Raw genomic sequence first — 17914 nt, forward strand, 5'->3', positions numbered from 1 at the left:
ACAAAAAGGGTGTGAAGTCAACCCTGAGGACCCAAAAAACGAAGAATCCTGGTCTACATTAAACATGGAGACGACTCTGAAAGAGCCGAAGGACTTTATTTAGGAAAACAAGAGGAATGATAACGCAGGGAGGCGGATAGAGGAAATAATAATGATGATAATAATGATTGTTTTTAAAAAAGCGGCTTTTAGAACACTAAGGAACATTGTTCAAAACAAGCAGAATAATAAGGATAAAACAACAATGAATAAAAGTTACAGTGAACCAGCATCAGAGTAGGAACAGTTCACACTGCAGCGAAATGCAACCCAGCTGGAGCTCAGTTTTATCACTGCTCAGTTAGAAATGAACCAGGATTTTTATTCCAGGGTAGGCAGGAGGTAAGGGAGGAGTGTGGGATTGTAGAACTTGGCTTTACTGAAAGTTAACGCTGGATGTCATCTGCATAATTGTGAACATGGATGTTGAATTTCTGGAAGATGGTGCTGATAGGAAGAATGTAGATAATTAAAGGTAGGGGTCTGGTTCTGCTGGAGGAGTGAATGCTGCTTGGAGAGACTTGATGCAACCTGCTGGGTTTCCTTAGAGAGGAAACTTTCTGACCAACCTGGAGGATTTGATGGAATTCGACTTTGGGAATACATGATGTGAACTGGAGTTATAGAAATAAAACTGAATTGAATTAGTTTATCATACCTGTGAATAAAGTCCCACCCAGGAAGCTAAGATGCATGAATGTCCCTCATGATGCAGCAGAAGAGTCAGAGGACAAGAAGACAGGAGAGGATGATGCAGAGAAAGAAACTTCTGTCATTTATTTCCAAATTAATCATTTCAATAGAGGAAAAAACATTTAGAACTGCAAACAGAACTCGTTTCCTCTAAATGTTTTTTATCTCCCTTTGAGTTTTTGTTGTTAAATACTGACTTTATGAAGAACTTTGGTCAGCTGTTGATGCTGAAAGGCCGATACGACTGAATGATTTAGTGATCTTTGTCTCTAGATGGTTGTACTGAAACATCATTTTCCTCACGGGGACCATAAAGCAATTCCCTTTCCACCCTGTCAGCCTAAGCTGCTGAACATCCTTCCATCTCTGCCTCTCCAGCCTGTATAGGTCCTTCTGTCCCTCCTTACCGTCCAGCCTGTCCTTCACGTCTCTGTCTGTCCTCTGCACGGCCTTAGCTGCCCTCCCTGCACCTCTGTCCTCCTGAGACTCTTCAGTCCTCACTGTCCCACTTCTTTGGAGCTGATCTCTTTCTCAGAACTCGCTCCTGCGCTTCCTCCTCCTACCACCAAGTCTCCTCATCACCTTTCCTTCCAGCAGACACACCAGGTCCTCTCCTGTCTCCTCCTGTCACCACTAGCAGCTCTGAACATCTCACCTTCAGCTTTAGCTTCAGACTCCTCAGCCCCTGCAGAACATTGCTGACAAACTCCTCCGTCAGGTTAAAGTCTAACTCTTGGACTGAAAAAAGAATCCTGAAAACCGTTGAATAACTTCCAGGACAAGGTAAACTTTGAATATTCATGTATCAAAAGTGTTCAAATTAAGTTTAAATATGAAATATTGTGCATTTTTTACACCGATTATGGTATTCCGCGTTTGAGTGCTGCCTCCGTTTACGATCGGCCATTTCCGACGTGTGACGTCAGTTCAAGAACACCGAGAATGCGCGAAGCGAACTTGCATAGAAACACACATTGTTTACATTGTACAACCGGTACGGCGAACAAGGATATATTGATGTTTTCCAGTATCTTCTTTCACACACCAAATCTGCTGATCCACGTCTACTTTGAGCAAGCGCTTTTAAAAAAAAAAAACTAAGTTCACAATAAAATGCCTTCTAGGTGCGTAGTTGTTGGCTGTAGTGCAGACCGCGGTGAAGTTGGTTTGACATTGAACTTTCAAGCTCCGCGGAGTCAGCGGGATCTAGCTCACGGTTGATCCAGTTAAAGGATTCCGATTTCGGCCAGCGTCTCTCAGCTGCTCCCTTCTCCCATACGCGGTGGGACCGTCAACAAATCTGATTTGATTTTTGTTTCTCAAGAGTTCTCCGCTGACTCCGCGTAGCTTGAATGTCCAATGTCAAACCAACTTCACCGCGGTCTAGTGCAGGCCTGAAAGTAGTGCTACATACTTGGCCGGTGGATCAAAAGGTCCGAAAGAAATGGGATAAATTCGTAAAAGAAACGCGAAAGGACTGGATTGCCGGCAGTGACAAAAGTGTTTTATGCAATTCACACTTCACAGCGAGGATTTTGAGTGGTACTTACAATGGAGCATGGGCTCTAGCGTTAGCTATAGTCTCCTCAGGTTCACTTTGTTCAAACTTCGTTTCTTCGTAGATATATTCGGTATCGGAGTCGCCGATGCTTGAGGTGGAGTTTGTAGATGTATCAGACATTTTTTTTAATAATTTTTTGTACGTAGAGTAAGAGTTATTAATTAAATTGAATAAATAGGTAGCGAATGTCGTAGTGTTAGCAGCCGGATGCACGGTACTAGTTCTGTTTGTGACGTCACCTTCCGAAAAAGCCCGATCGAAGAATGCTCGGGCTTTTTCGCTTATACAGCAAGTTTTATCGAAATTACTTCCAAACGGCGCACATAATTCACATATAATATACATTTCTTTACTCTAGTGACTATTTGAATGCATCTGCGTTAAAATACATTCAGTCCGAGAGTTAGACTTTAACCGCTGCAACCTCCCCTCTTCCAGCATGGACCCTCCTCCTCCTCCTCCTCCTCCTCCTCCTTTCTCCAACCTCGCTGCCTCTTCATCTCCACAACACCTAGAATCTCCACCTTCCTCCTCTGCATCATGGCAGCCATCTCTCCAGCCTTTCCTTTCACCGTCAGTTCTAGACTCCTGCCCTTCCTCCTCCTTCTGCCTACGGACCCGTCCTCCTCCTCCTCCTCCTCCTCCTCTTTGCTGACCGACGGTGGTCCGGTTCCCCGGTACCTGTCGGTCAGCGGCAGCCCGTTGTCGTTAACCTGGGCTGGGACCGATCAGAGTCGTGTGAATAAATGTGGAAGAGTTTCCGCGGACGGCCTTCCTGACACGACCCTCTGCATTTATCCGGGCTTGGGACCGGCCCAAACGGGTCACAGAACTCTGTGCCTGCTTTGAGGCTGCATTACGGTGCCGATATTACAGACTAACCACTGAAGCTCTTAATATTTCTGAACTTTGGCTTTTATATAAAAAGTGTCATAAGATATTTAGAAATCTGAAGCTCTGCACATCGAACTGAGAATCTGTGCAGAAAACGGATAAAATCTGTTTTTAAATGCAGGAATTTAGCACAGTTCACACTTTTTCTCCTATCAGGAATAACTTTGTGTAAACAGTGCCCCAAACGGGCCAAACAATAAGAAGAATAAGACTAATAATAATATTACTAATAATAATAAGACTAATAATAATAATAATAATAATTAAATAAATAATGAACAACACTAATAATAGTAATAATAGTAAGACTAATAATAATAAATAACGAATAATAATAGTAAGACTAATAATAGTAATAATAATAAATAAATAATGAACAACAACAACAATAATAATAATAATAATTATAGTAAGACTAATAATAATAATAAATAATGGATAAATAATACTAATAGTAATAATAATTATAAATAAATAATGACTAATAAATAAATAATAGTAATGCTACTACTAATAAATCCCACTTCCACTTCTAACAAGCTTTTTTTTTTAAGGCGGCTGCCCTCTGTTTCCTCTGTTTTAGGGATTCTGCTCTCCAAGCACACTGATGCTCTGCAGAATCAAGCAGCCTCTTCTCAGCAATAACTTCCAGAAACGTCTCTGGACGCTAAACGTTTTTAGCTACAAGTGTCTATTTCCTGAGGTCAAAGGTCAAAGGTAGGGGACGGACTGTTTCTGAGCAGGAAAGCGTATCTGAGGCTCTAAAAGCGGGGCAGCACTCACACTTGGCCGTTCCTCCACGGTGGAACTGGATTGTCTAACGGCGCCCAGAGCGAATGAGGCCTGACATCAGAGAACGTTAAAGATGGCGGGAACCGCGCCGCCGCCGCCTGTTAGCGACGACGATGGAATACGACAGTATTTTATCGCTTGTTTAAAACACTGAGAAGATGTTGCAAATATTTATATTCAGGGTGGTTGTTAGTGCTCAGATTCACGCTGCTGCAGTCGTACCTCCACCTCCGTGTGTTGGCGCTGATGCGACCAGCAGCGATGAACCCGGCACAAATGGACTTTTATTTATCTGTAGGTTTTTTTCTTTATGGGGAAACCGGAGCACCCGGAGAAAACCCGTGCGTGTTTGTGTGTGTGTGTGTTTGTGTGTGTGTGTGTGTGTCTCTCGTGTTTTAAGGGACGAAGGAAAACGGCTGTAGTTCATCTACAGCACCATGTAAAACCGCGGCGCGCTGTCTTTCAGGGTTTCTTGGATCGTGTCAAAGATTTTCTTAACGTTCGATGATGTCGTGTCGAGGATTTTCTTAAAGTTCGATGATTTCAAGAGACGCTTCTCGATTGACGACACAATCGTCTTGTCGAATAGCGGCCGGCCAAAGTCCAGGTAGACCAGGAAGTTCTCGGGCCACATCTTATACAGGTCCCTGAGGACGGCCTTGCTCAGGCCTTTGATCTTCTCTGAGGACATGCTGTCCAGTTGACCTTTGACCCCGGCCCAGAGTTTCTGGAAGAGACGCTCACAGATGACGTGAGATCGTTCTTTGACGTCGCTCTGTCCCGATTTTTCAACAAGCTGCCAGACGACGTCGCTGATCAGCGTTTTCACCGCCATCTTTCTTTGGTCCACCTTCTCGCTTTGTCTCCGTCTCTGTCCCGGTTGGACAGCCGTGTCCTCTGGGGTTTCTGCTGAGGAGTCGCTTTTAAAAGCATCCATGGAGTCACAGTCAGAGTCTGATGAAGCTTCATCGTCCGCTGCATAGTCTCCGCTGCTGTTGTCCTCCAGCTCTGACCTTTCAGACGCCACACTTCCAGCCGAGGACGCCGCGGACGCTGCGGACGCCGCGGACGTTGGACGTTGAGGCTCTTGTTGTTTCTCAGGCTCAGGTGGGGTTTTGCCCAGGAAAGAGAAGAACCGAGCCCGGAGGGAAGGTTTCTCCACAGGTTTCCTGAGATGTTTGCAGAACGACGCCACAATTGCTTTGTCAAATACTGGGTCTTCTAAAAGCAGCAAAGTCCCCGCGACCTCAGCGGGACACCTCAGCTTTTTACTGATGCCGTCATAAATCTTCTGGGCATGAATCAAGACATTTTCTAGGTCAGCATGGATTCCTTGCCGCTGAACTTCAGCCCAGACCTTCTCTACGAGGCGTCCATGGATGCCCTGAAGGACCTCAGGGGAGCAACGGATGCTGGAAGCTTTAATGGCCCGAGCCATCAGCCAGTGGACCAACACGCTCACTGAAGCTTTGGTGTCATCATCTTCTCCACCTGCTGCCTGTTCCTCTGCTTCTCCAGCCGATGGAGCTGTGGCCCGCGGCACGGTGGGCTCAGCGACCGCAGGACAAACTTCAGGCTGCCTTAAATCTGTCAGCTCCTCTTCCTCCCCCACGGAGGCGGACGCCTGACTGTCTGCAGGAACGTCTTCTACGGATGGGACCTCTGAAGCCTCGTCTTCAGGGACGAAGGCCTCCACTGGTGTGATTTCGTCAAACTTTGGCTCAGACTCTAAGTTCTGGGTGACTTCGGTTGACGGGTTCTCTGGTCCAGAATCTGGTAAAGATGAGACCTCTGAATCTTCCTCAGCTATAAACTCCTCTACATACGTGACACTTTCATCATCGTCCGAAGGAGAAGATCTTCCATCAGGAGCAAAATTTTCTGGAGGAACATCTCCAGACCTTTGCGGGGGCTTGGCCTGGTGGACCGGTGTTGGGTTCGCTGTAGCGCCGCAGATTTCTGGGCCTTCTGGTGAGTTTAAAGGGAACACCTTGGCTGAATGTCTGCGATGATACTTGGTGAAGAACCTCCTGATCTTCCTCTTCAGACGGTTGACCACAGACTCTGGCCTAGCGGATGGAGAAGCGGTCTGACCGCCGTCTGTGCGCTCCTCGGTGTGGAAGGAGGCGCTTTGATCGCCTCGGTCTGCCTGAGGATCCGTCTCTGAGTGGCTGTCCGGGGACGCCGTCCCGTCACTCGCCTCCTCCGGGTCCTCTGGCGGCGGGCTGACCGGCGCTTCCTGCTTGGTTTCCATTTGAGGCGTGAACACCCGGAAAATCAGCTCCTTTATCACGACGGTGGCTTCGTGTACCGCCGCGTTGATCCGGTACATGTCGGTCACCTGCTGGACGTAAGTCGCTGCCGGATCCTCGTCGTCGGAGTAGAAGTGGCGTTGGACGCGCGCCGCCACGTGTTGGACGATCAGCTTGTTTAAATTCGCCGTGCTCTTGGAGCGGATGTCTTCTTCCAAGTCAAGGGCTCGTGCGAAGGCTTCGGGCACAATGTTGCCCACGACCGCCTTGACCACCCGGCCTGTGAAGTCTGGGTTCTGGAGTTTGTCCAGAACGGCAGACGAGAAGAGCTCCATGATGTCTCCGAGGAGCTCCACCAGGACGCAGCTGGTGTCGGGGTCAGGGTTTCCCGTGGCCAAGTGTAGCCACTGCTGGCGTGAGAGGTTGGTGAAGAAGAAGTCGACAGCTGGTCTGACGGTGTCTAAGGAGACGACGTCGCTCTGCTGGGACGGGGGACGGCTCGTTTGGGTCATGGCTGCTGCTGCGCTCATTGGTTCAGGCTGGCTGAGATTCTCAGGAAGCATCGCTAGAGTCCAACAAGTGCAAAGTGAGCTTCAACAGAACCAACTAAAGAACTAAAGCCTCTGACCTCTATGACGTCTGTTCACACGTCACAGACGTCACAGGGGTTCGTTCGGACCCGCCCCGCCCACGCAAAGACGGGCCATCGCCGTGGGCGGGACCTTAGAATCCACCTGCACATGTCCAGTTTATGTTTCATTTCATTTAGAAATAGTTTGGATACAATCGGCGGAAGAATCCGACTAAAGCCACATTTCTAACGCTTTAAATTGCAGCAGATTGCGGAAGTGACGACAGAGGTATGATCGGGTTGAGATCCGGACCGTTTCGCCGCTTTTCCTCCTAAACTAGTGAAAAATCCGCTGCTTCTGCGTCAGATTAGCGGCAGAAAGAGTCAAAGTTCGCAGTTTGTCCTGGAAAAAGTGAAACGCTTCTCTTCCCTCCGGACAGCTGATTAAAATATGACCAGATTCCTGATATTAACTCATTTATTTTACCAAAACCGCTGGAAAAACTCGTTATTTGGCAGATTAATTTACCAAATTATGGGTTTTATGAACATTAAATCCAAAAAGCGTTAAACGTCTGCAGTCCGCCGTTGGTTCCGCTTCAGAACCTTTCCTGCCTCCAGAACATTTAAAGCACCGCCGCCTGTAAAGTGATCGCTCATACACCTGTCCGCAGGTAGGAGCCAATGGAAGCGAGGGTTCATTTACCTGTTGATGCAGGTGCAGAGCCTGGTTCCTGTCCTGCTGTCTGACTTTATAACTCCCAGCAGGTAAATGAAGCGCATTCATTCACGCACGCGTCACGTACCGCAGTCACGCTGCAGCAGCGCCCTCTAGCGGCGAGATGCCAAAGATCCTTTATTGTCTGCGTGTTACTGTGTGAAATTTCTCTAGTCGAGACTGGGACAACCAAGCTCATCCAGTTACATTTTAGTGATGGATTAAATGTTTTATATTTGTTTTAGATTACATGCTGCTTTTTAAAAAAATGTCTCCTTTCATTTCATACACGTGTCTTCCTTCTGCTCCGTCTGTTCATGTATAAATTATATATGGAATTGTAAAATGGAACAAAGAAATAAACATGTCATATTTAAAGTTGTTTTTTTTGTTTCTTTTTTAAAGCAAATAAAGACTGAATAGATGAAGATTTAAAGTGTTACCGATAAGATAATGGGCATGGACCTGGGTTAGGAAAGCTCCTGACATTTTCCTTAAGCTTCTTCCAGTTTAATATATTTTTTTTCTAAACACACAGCAACTTCCAGCCAAACATGTTAGCACCTGTTGGTGTTCCACCCCTTTGACTGAAAGAGCGGCTCAATCCGAAAATATCGTTTTGGGTCAGAACTCCTCAGCCAGAGCAGAAGTCCATCCTGGCTGACCCAGGAAAGGTCAAGGAGCAGGAGGTAGGAGTTAGGAGATAGGAGTTAGGAGCTGTTATTAGGACATTTCAGATGCAGCCCAGCAGCTAAGTGGGACTGGTTTATGGACAAACAGCGTCGCTGAGCAGCTTGTGACGTACAGTCTGCTGTTCTGCTCTCCTTTCTGAGCTGAGAGTTAACAGTTTGATTTGGTCCAGCAGGCCTTGCATGTACCTGCAGAGCAGAAGACCTGGGAGAGCGTCTAGTAAAGGCAGACTGACTACATTTGGTCTTGTGTATCTCTTATGGCCACTTCCAGATTTTACACCAGCCAACATTATAGTGACAAAAATTAACATGTGTTGCATGTTAACGTTGCTGTGATCATTGCATTGCTGTGGTTGATCCTCAGACTCAGGGCATTGTGGGCTATATGAATAGTGCTGGCTGGAACAACCAGGGCCCACATAATTACTGATAAATACATTTTCTATATTTACTTGACTAAATTACTTGAGTTCATACAGATATGGTCGTAAATGAATGTCTGCTGTTACCATGCACATCAGTTCCATGAATGTCTGCATGCTTTTCATACGACTCGTTGATGATCTGGGTGCTGACAAAGTTCAGGGACGTTCCAGTTAATCATCCGCAGAGAAGACTTATAGAAACAGCTGCTCCCCTGCTTCAGAACCCTGTAGCTCTCTAATTTGAACACTATAAAATTTAATGAGACGTTTTAAGCCTAGTCTTAAAAGTAGACGGGGTGTCTGCCTCACGGACCAAAACTGGGAGTTGGTTCCACAGGAGAGGAGCCTGATAGCTAAAGGATCTGCCTCCCATTCTACTTTTAGAGACTCTAGGAACCACCAGCAGACCTGCAGTCTGAGAGCGAAGTGCTCTGTTAGGAACATACGGGGTAATCAGAGCTCTGATATATGATGGAGCTTGATTATTAAGGGCTTTATACGTTAGAAGAAGAATTTTAAATTCTATTCTTGATTTAACAGGAAGCCAATGAAGGGAAGCTAAAATTGGAGAAATATGATCCCTCTTGTTGATTTTCATCAGAACTCTTGCTGCAGCATTTTGGATCAGATCCTCCATCCTCTTTCCTCCATCCAGGAAACACCCTGGATGGGTCACCAGTCCGTCACATGGTACCATGTCACACCTAACGACAACTCGGAGACCAATCAACCAGCAGTCATGTTTGTGGAACAAGTTCCCAGAGAAAACTCACACATGGAGCTGAGCAGCTCCTTTAGTTACAGGCTTAGACATCCTGCCTGTAAAAAGGAGCGCTACCGCAGGTCATTCATTCCTGCTGCCATCAGATTATACAATGCTGCACTATAACTGTAACTATAACTGTAACCACAACTGTAACTGTAAGAACCAACATGCATTAACTAATGTGCAATTCTATTTAATACACTGTGCAATAATCCTGAAAGAAGTGACTTCTGCTGCTGTTTCCACACGAATATATGTCAATACACATGTATGTATGTCACCGTGAATGTACATAAGACATCCTCTGCCTTATTTCTTTTTTGTATTTTCTTTTTTTTCTTTTTCTGATCTACTTCTTTTTGACCCATGGTATAACGAGGACTCACTGTATATATATGATGCAACTTGTCTTACTTGACACCTTCTTCCTATGACAACTGATTACTGAGCCGATGTGACATGTGAGATCAATAAAGCCTATCTTATCTTATCTTATCTTATCTTATCTTATCTTATCTTATGCACAGGGAGAACCTGCAACCTCCATGCAGCATGACCCAGGCTGGGATTTAAACCCAGGACCTTTGTGCTGCCGGGGAACAGTTCTACCAACTGGGACTGGGTCAGAACATCAGAGGTGATTCTCTCTGAATCTTCTCTGGATCTCATTCAGCTCTCGTTGTGTTGAACTTCTGCTGTCCGTTTTCTTCGTTACGCTGCTTTTCACATCGCATTTCGGACGCTTTTTGAGAGGCTGCAGCATTTCTGCCTTTAGATTCTCGGAAAAAGGAAGCTTTGACCTGTTGTTCTGCCCCTGCTCGGTGCGTCACAGATCAAGCTCCACCTGCTGACAAACCACATTGTCTGACTTCCTGTTAAACTCTGCAGCCTGTGCGCTGCGTTCTCTGCTTTTAATTTCCTCATTACCCCCTGAAGGATCATTAGAGAGGGAACCTAAGGTCTGATTTAAGAAAGATCTGCAGGTAAAAGTGGTTTTAGTCTTTGCAGGAGCAGCTGCAAGGCCTACGCTTCTGTTCTGACGTGACCTCCAGGGGGCGCTGTTGATGATGCAGTTTAAGTTATTGCAGCTTGTAGATCAGTTGATAAGGAATAGTTCAAGTTGCGTTTATGAAAATAAAACCTGACGTTTCTGCTGAAGTTGAAAGAGTCTTGAGACAAAACCAGCAGAGGGAAGGGGAAGAAGACGGAAGGAGGAGGTTCAAACCACCAGCCAGTTCTGCATTAGACGTTGCAACAGAGTGACAGCAGGAAGCACATATGACACCCTCAACGTCTTTCTCCTTCACTGTGACACCCCAGAGCAGAAGGAGGAGAGGCGAGAGGCGGCGCGCCGTCGAAGGAGCACAGGGGAGCCCGGAGCTGTCAGACCTGGGTCCACCGGAGAGCTTTCAAAAGTAAAACACAGAAAAGGGAGAACCAGAGGAGAACCAGAGGAGGAAAAGGCTAAACCCAAGGTTAAAGAAGTAGGGTCAGAAAGAAGAGACATCTACCGGGACGAGAACGTCGATGGTACCGACACATCTGAGCAGGACCGGAGGCCGCGAGGAGGGAAGGAGGTGAAGGAAGCCAAGGAGACAAGGAGACATAAGGAAGGTGGAGCAGCAGGTGGAGTCGTGATGGAGGAGGACATCAGGAAGCAGGGGATGCTCTTCCTCCAGCAGCAGCGCTTTGGGAAGGTAAAAATCTGACAGGAACGTTTGGGTTCTGAAAGGAACCCGGTTTGGTCTGGTTCTGATTCTGTTTCTGTGTGTCTGCAGAAGTGGAAGCGGGTCTGGTGCGTCCTGTACCGGGAAAGTTCCTGCTCCATCTCCAGGCTGGAGTTCTTTGAGTGTAAAGATGCCGGGAACGTGGAGAGGAACGACAAGACGCTGCGCAAGCAGCAGGAGAACAAGAAGGTAAAAGCGGCTGCCGCTGTCGGGTTCCTGTTCCCCGGTTCCACGGCCATAACGCCTCTGTCCCACAGGTGATCCGTCTGGCGGACTGCATCCGGGTCTCAGAGGTGGACATGGACGGATGTCCCAGAGATACGGGCTCCTTCCTGGTGGAGACCACCGAGAAGATCTTTGTGTTCGCCGCAGACAGACACCAGCTGGAAGACTGGACCCACAAGCTGTGTGAGATCGCCTTCCCTGTAGGTACACACTCAGGTTCCCCTCAGAACCGAAACCCAGACCACGTTGATTAATGCAGGAGAGAACGGTGATAGGTCTGCTGTGTGACTGAGCGCTGGTTCTGGTCGTTGATCTGCAATGACCGATGAACACAGAAGGGGAACAGGAAGAGGGTTCTCCAGCAGGAGAAACCTCAGCAGAACGTTAGGGTTATATGGCGCAAGCTTCCTGCAGGTTTTTCTAGTGTTTGCTTTGCTGTGAGCTTCAACTCAGGCCCGGTTCTAGGCGAGGAACCCTGGTTGTAGTCGTCCTGCCCTGGAAGGGTCCCGTAACGGGTCTGAGTCCCGTTGGCTGAAGGATTTCTAAATCCTGACAGATTTCAGCTGCTTTCTTGGCGTTCTGTGTCTTTTTGCTCATCCTTCTCTTCAGGTTCTGAAGAAAGACTTGTTCTCTGGATTTCACCACAGAGAACTTCATTTGTGGATCAGTCGGACACTTAATTTACCCACTGCTAATTCTGAAGGGATCCTTGTTATAAAGCAATGTTCTTTCAACAGCCGTGTCTACAAGACAGAGGGTTAAACACTGAAAGACAGGAACGACTGGACCATTTGTAGGAGAACATGACGTTGTTGACAGCAACAGCTCAGAGGATCTGCCTCCCCTGATGATGTCACAGCTAACAGAACGCCAGACCAGGTGTACCTTCTATGAAGAGAAAAATGACAGAGAACAAAAAGTTAAAAGATGAAGTAACAACAAACAATGCAGATTGGAGAGCAGTAGGAGAACTCAGCAGAGTGAGAGAAATAGACCCTGATGTCCTCCAGCAGCCTAAGCCTATAGCAGCATAACTATAGAGATAGCTCAGGGTAACATGAGCCACTCTGACTATAAGCTTTGTCAAAAAGGAAAGTTTTAAGATTAGTCTTAAAAGTAGACGGGGTGTCTGCCTCACGGACCAAAACTGGGAGTTGGTTCCACAGGAGAGGAGCCTGATAGCTAAAGGATCTGCCTCCCATTCTACTTTTAGAGACTCTAGGAACCACCAGCAGACCTGCAGTCTGAGAGCGAAGTGCTCTGTTAGGAACATACGGGGTAATCAGAGCTCTGATATATGATGGAGTTTGATTATTAAGGGCTTTATACGTTAGAAGGAGAATTTTAAATTCTATTCTTGATTTAACAGGAAGCCAATGAAGGGAAGCTAAAATTGGAGAAATATGATCCCTCTAGCTGATTTTCATCAGAACTCTTGCTGCAGCATTTTGGATCAGCTGAAGACTTTGAACTGCATGTTGTGGACTTCCTGATAGTAAAGAATTACAATAGTCCAGCCTTGAAGTAACAAATGCATGGACCAGTTTTTCAGCATCACTCCTGGACAGAATGTTTCTAATTTTGACAATATTCCTGAGGTGAAAAAAGGAAACTCTGGAAATCTGTTTAATATGGGATTTAAATGACATGTCTTGGTCAAAAATAGCACCAAGATTTTTTACTTTATTAAGTTAATGCCGTCCAGATTAAGTGATTGATTAAGAACTTTATTTTTTGAGGACTCTGGTTCAAAGATTACAACTTCTGTCTTGTCAGAATTTAAAAGCATGAAATTTAAAGTCATCCAGCTTTTGACTGATTTTATTTATTTGGTAGGTCAAATATAATAAAATAGTAATCTCCTCCTTTGAGGTAGAACATCAATGTGTTTCTCGTCTCTCCTGGTTGCTTTAATTGTTTCCTGAAGTGCAGTTTCATGTGTAGGTTTAAATCTGTGGCTTAGCTGCAATCAGTCAGGATGTGTCTGTAGATCTATTTATATATTCATTGAGTTTATTTGTCAGATACACAACAACAGAGAACCTGAGGAAGCAGCCGCCCCAGCTCATAGCGTGAGCTGCTTAGCAGCGTCCCTACGCGGGCTTCACTGTAGCGTGGCAGGTTATTTATAGTCACTCAGTGGTTTGGGTGAAAATCAGGCCTAAAAAGTAGATATTGATCAAATTAGTGAAGCTAAAACGCTGAATTTAGCTGGAATATTACAGCAATGAAATCTGATCAGCTGCTGGTGTAAAACCTTCAAGGCCTGATTGTAAAGACCTTCCAGTGGCTGCAGTGTAGATTATTTTAATTATGACAAACATTGTCTGGTTGATGGTTTCAGCTTTGCACGGAAGATAAATAAAGACGGAGATGTCTGTTGGTTCATGTCACTGACTCCGGATCAGTCTGCCGGGTCGTCTGGACCCTCCAGGACAAGCGAGGCCGCTGAACCATGGTTCTGTATGAACTTGGGATCAGGACCTGCATGCAGGGCTGGATCAGCATGTGGTGCTGGTATAAATAGCAAGATGCTGACAGACAGCTGACCCTCTTGACTCACATCTGGACTTCCTCTTAATGAGAGCACAACAGGAAACCCAAACGGCCGATCAGAGCACCATCAAAAGTGGAAGACTCCAAAAACAGAACCAGAACATACTGACATGGTGATTTAACATCAATAATTACATTTAATCAATTGTGAGAGAAAAAAACCCCCACTGGGAACTAACTAAAAATGAAATTGTTTAGTTTCTTAAGACTGACAATAACTGAGTAAAGAGAATCAGACACGCTGTACGAACTCCCACAGAAAGACTAAGAGGAAGTTTTATGAAGAAAACGCATTTTGGTCATTGTGAAGTTTTATGCAGACGATCCTCCGCTGTGTGACTTGCTGACTTTTTGCATTTGTCTGGTTGATGTTTGAGCAGATGAGCTGGACAGAAGGTGGAGCAAAGCGAGGAAGTCTGCAGAGAGGAAACAGGGTGGAAGAGGACGAAGGGATGGAGGACAACTCGCTTTACAGCGGCAGAGAAACAGGTAGACCTTAGTGTCCGTGTCACTGGATGGAGGGATGGATGGAGGGATGGAGGATGGATGGATGGATGGATGGATGGATGGATGGATGGATGGATGGATGATGGATGAATGGATGGATGATGGATAGATGGATGATGGATAGATGGATGATGGGTAATGGATGGATGGATGGATGGATGGATGGATGGATGGATGGATGATGGATAGATGGATGATGGATGGATGGATGGATGGATGGATGGATGGATGGATGGATGGATGATGGATAGATGGATGATGGGTAATGGATGGATGGATGGATGGATGGATGAATGGATGGATGGATGGATGGATGGATGATGGATAGATGGATGATGGATGGATGGATGGATGGATGGATGGATGGATGGATGGATGGATGATGGATAGATGGATGATGGGTAATGGATGGATGGATGGATGGATGGATGGATGGATGGATGGATGATGGATAGATGGATGATGGATGGATGGATGGATGGATGGATGGATGATGGATAGATGGATGATGGGTAATGGATGGATGGATGGATGGATGGATGGATGAATGGATGAATGGATGGATGGATGATGGATGGATGGATGAGGGATGGATGGATGGATGGATGGATGATGGATGGATGGATGAGGGATGGATGGATGGATGGATGGATGGATGATGGATGGATGGATGAGGGATGGATGGATGGATGGATGGATGGATGGATGATGGATGATGGATGGATGGATGGATGATGGATGGCGGTTTATTCTGTCCTTGTCGTCTTTCCTGAAACGACCCTGTCCAACATGGCGGCGTCTCTGTGACCTGCATGCGCTTCACAAACAGCAACAAAGATGGCGGCGTCTGGTGCGGCTCTGTCGTTCCTGTTGGTGGCGCTGTTGGACTCTTCCTGTCTGACGACAGATCCTCTGATCGTGTGCGGTGCTGTTTACGTCACACGGGCTGCCTCTGCTGTTTTTTTCACGTTTCTTTGTCTGCGTCACAGCGCCACCAATGGGCCCGGCATGCCTACTGCAGCCTTTTCAGCTCCGCTGCCTCCTCTCGAGTAGAAGCACATTTTTAAAATCACTCATGGAAACGCTCGGCGTTCGTCTTCGCGTACACCAGGCCCTGAAGGGCTCTGAGGCGTCGAGGTGGTTTCTGCTGTGTTGTCACCCTGTTGCAGCAGTTTTTAGTTCAGCCCTCGGCCGGGACTTCCTCTGTTGCACTTTAAACTGAACAGACCTCACTTCCTCCTGCCTCTTTCCCATGACAGCCCAATGTGCAGACTAAGCCTCCCAGAGACACGGTCGCCGTCCACCGACCACGTCTCTGTTGTCCCTCAGCAGCAGCCAGGACGCTCAGTCCAGCAGAAACAGCCTCGTCTGCTTCAGTCAGGCCTTTGGAGCAGATGTGCTGCTAACGGCAGCAGATGTTGCTGTTCTTTCTGTTCTGCATTAATGCTGCACTGCAAAAACGGAGCTAAAAATAAGTCAAATTTTCTTGAAATTAGTGCATTTATCCTTGATTTGAGCAGCTAAATAAGATTATCTGCCAATGGAGTGAGTATTTTGACCCCTAAACTAAGATAATTAGATATACTGCACATGAAATAAGATGATAAAGATGAGTTGTTCCTATTTTAAGTGCAACAAATCTCATTCCATTGTGAAACCATCTTATTTACCTGCTCAAATCAAGGACAAATACACTAATTTCAAGAAAATTTTACCTTATTTTTAGTTTTTGCAGTGTGCCGTCACAGAAGAATAAATGATCCAAGCCCAGACCATGAGCCAGCCTCCTACCACCACTGACAACAGGCTGGATGCGTCTTCTCCACCAAACATCTGGAGATATGGTCCGTCTGAACTAGCCTCGTGAGACCATCCTGATCTCGCGAGCTTTCAAGGTTTCACTCGCAGATCAGTCTGGCTACTTTCCGTTAAAGAAAATTTGGAGCCGTTCACCAAACGAACGTCCAATCAGCGTTGGCTTTGAGGCGGGTTGAGGTGTGACGCAACGAGGAGCGTCAGTTCAGTCTAAACAACATGGCGGTTTCAGCCGATGAAGCTAGCGTTAGCGTGGCTATCGAGCAAGTTTTATCGGAATTACAGAGTATTTCTTCACTGAAAGAAGAGCAAAACACTGCTCTGGAGGCTTTTCTCAGAGGAAAAGATGTTTTTGCTCTTCTCCCGACTGGTTTCGACAAGAGCTTGATCCATCAATTGGCTCCTCTTGTCGCTGTTAGTACGTCATATGCTTCGTTGATCTGATTGGTTTATTTGGCCCGTCTATCACCAACGTAGGCCAATCAGCTAACCAGTATTTTCGCCCCTTTCCCAAAATTACTTCAACGGAAGGTTTCCAGATGGATATGCGGAGCAAATCCATCTGGCAGAGTCAGGTTATGTCTGAACCATGTTGCTCTCAAGACAAAAATTCTCCAAAGCAGTCCCCGCTCCATGTGGTTCTACCATCTGTTGATGGATGATGGTTCTTTGATGCAAGCCTGTCTGAAGGTCTGGAGATCACTGCTCCTCAAACGGTTCCTTGGACGTCTCCTGACGTTCTCAGTATCTGTAGAGATCATTTTATACAGATACTGGCTGCCATGGAGTGGTGGCCTAGTGGGTGGAGCATTGTGCTGCTCTCACAGAGGTTCTGGGTTCAACTCCCACACACTGCCGCTCTGGCTCCCTGAGCAAGACCCTTAACCCCAGACTGGTCCCCAGTGGCAGCCCACTGCCCCCCGAGGGTTACATGCAGAGAACATGTTTCATTGAAAAGTATGTTGCAATGACAATAAAGATTATTATTTTTTGACAGATTAGAATCAAACCATCTTGTCTTTAGACAGCAAGTAGGTCTCCTACCTCCTGTCCAGGTTTTCTGATTAATGGCGGTACATGTCATGGTTACTTTGCTGCGTTTGCTGATTTTATAGGTATTTATCGTCATAACCAGTATTTACACTGCAAAAACGGAACGAGAAATAAGTAAAATAGTCTTTAAAATTAATGTTTTTGTCCTTGATTTGAGCAGGTAAATAAGATAATTTGCCAATGGAATAAGATTTCTGCACTTAAAATAGGAACAATTCATCTTCATCGTCTTATTCCAAGTGCAAGATGTCTAATTATCTTATTTTAGGGGTCAAAATACTCATTCCATTGGCAGATAATCTTATTTACTGGCTCAAATCAAGGACAAATAGACTAACTTTAAGAACATTTTACTTGTTTTTAGATACATTTTTGCAGTGCTGGACCGGTTTTTTTTTCCCAGCGGCTCGGTTCCAGAGCTGCAGAACCGTTCTGCTCTCCTCTCCTCAGGAAGGTTCTGTAAGGTTCTGTAAATCCTCTTCCTGACCTTTTCAGAGCACGATGACCTGCTCAAATCAAGGAGACATACACTAACTTTAAGAACATTTTACTTATTTTTAGATCCGTTTTTGCAGTGTATGAAGCATGTGGTGCGTCTGTCTGTTTGAGGGCGTCCCACCACAGCAGG

The 17914-nt window shown here is 46.1% G+C and overlaps 1 protein-coding gene across 1 annotated transcript; it reads left to right on the forward strand.

The window, feature by feature from the left end:
- The first annotated feature begins 10349 nt into the window (after window positions 1-10349).
- On the forward strand, window positions 10350-14427 carry LOC118565119 (docking protein 2-like). The gene is made up of 4 exons (XM_036144804.1): window positions 10350-11100; window positions 11182-11319; window positions 11388-11555; window positions 14292-14427. The coding sequence occupies exons 1-4, from the start codon at window positions 11041-11043 to the stop codon at window positions 14409-14411; spliced, it is 486 nt and encodes a 161-aa protein (XP_036000697.1). The 5' UTR covers window positions 10350-11040; the 3' UTR covers window positions 14412-14427.
- The last annotated feature ends 3487 nt before the right edge of the window (window positions 14428-17914 follow it).

The sequence above is a fragment of the Fundulus heteroclitus genome, chromosome 12, assembly GCF_011125445.2.
Source record: "Fundulus heteroclitus isolate FHET01 chromosome 12, MU-UCD_Fhet_4.1, whole genome shotgun sequence".
NCBI lineage: Eukaryota > Metazoa > Chordata > Actinopteri > Cyprinodontiformes > Fundulidae > Fundulus > Fundulus heteroclitus.

Coding starts and splice junctions, on each gene's coding strand:
- LOC118565119 (XM_036144804.1), top strand. CDS start 11,041: ATGGAGGAGGACATCAGGAAGCAGGGGATGCTCTTCCTCCAGCAGCAG. Junction 11,101..11,181: donor AGCAGCAGCGCTTTGGGAAG/GTAAAAATCTGA, acceptor GTGTGTCTGCAG/AAGTGGAAGCGGGTCTGGTG. Junction 11,556..14,291: donor TGTGTGAGATCGCCTTCCCT/GTAGGTACACAC, acceptor ATGTTTGAGCAG/ATGAGCTGGACAGAAGGTGG.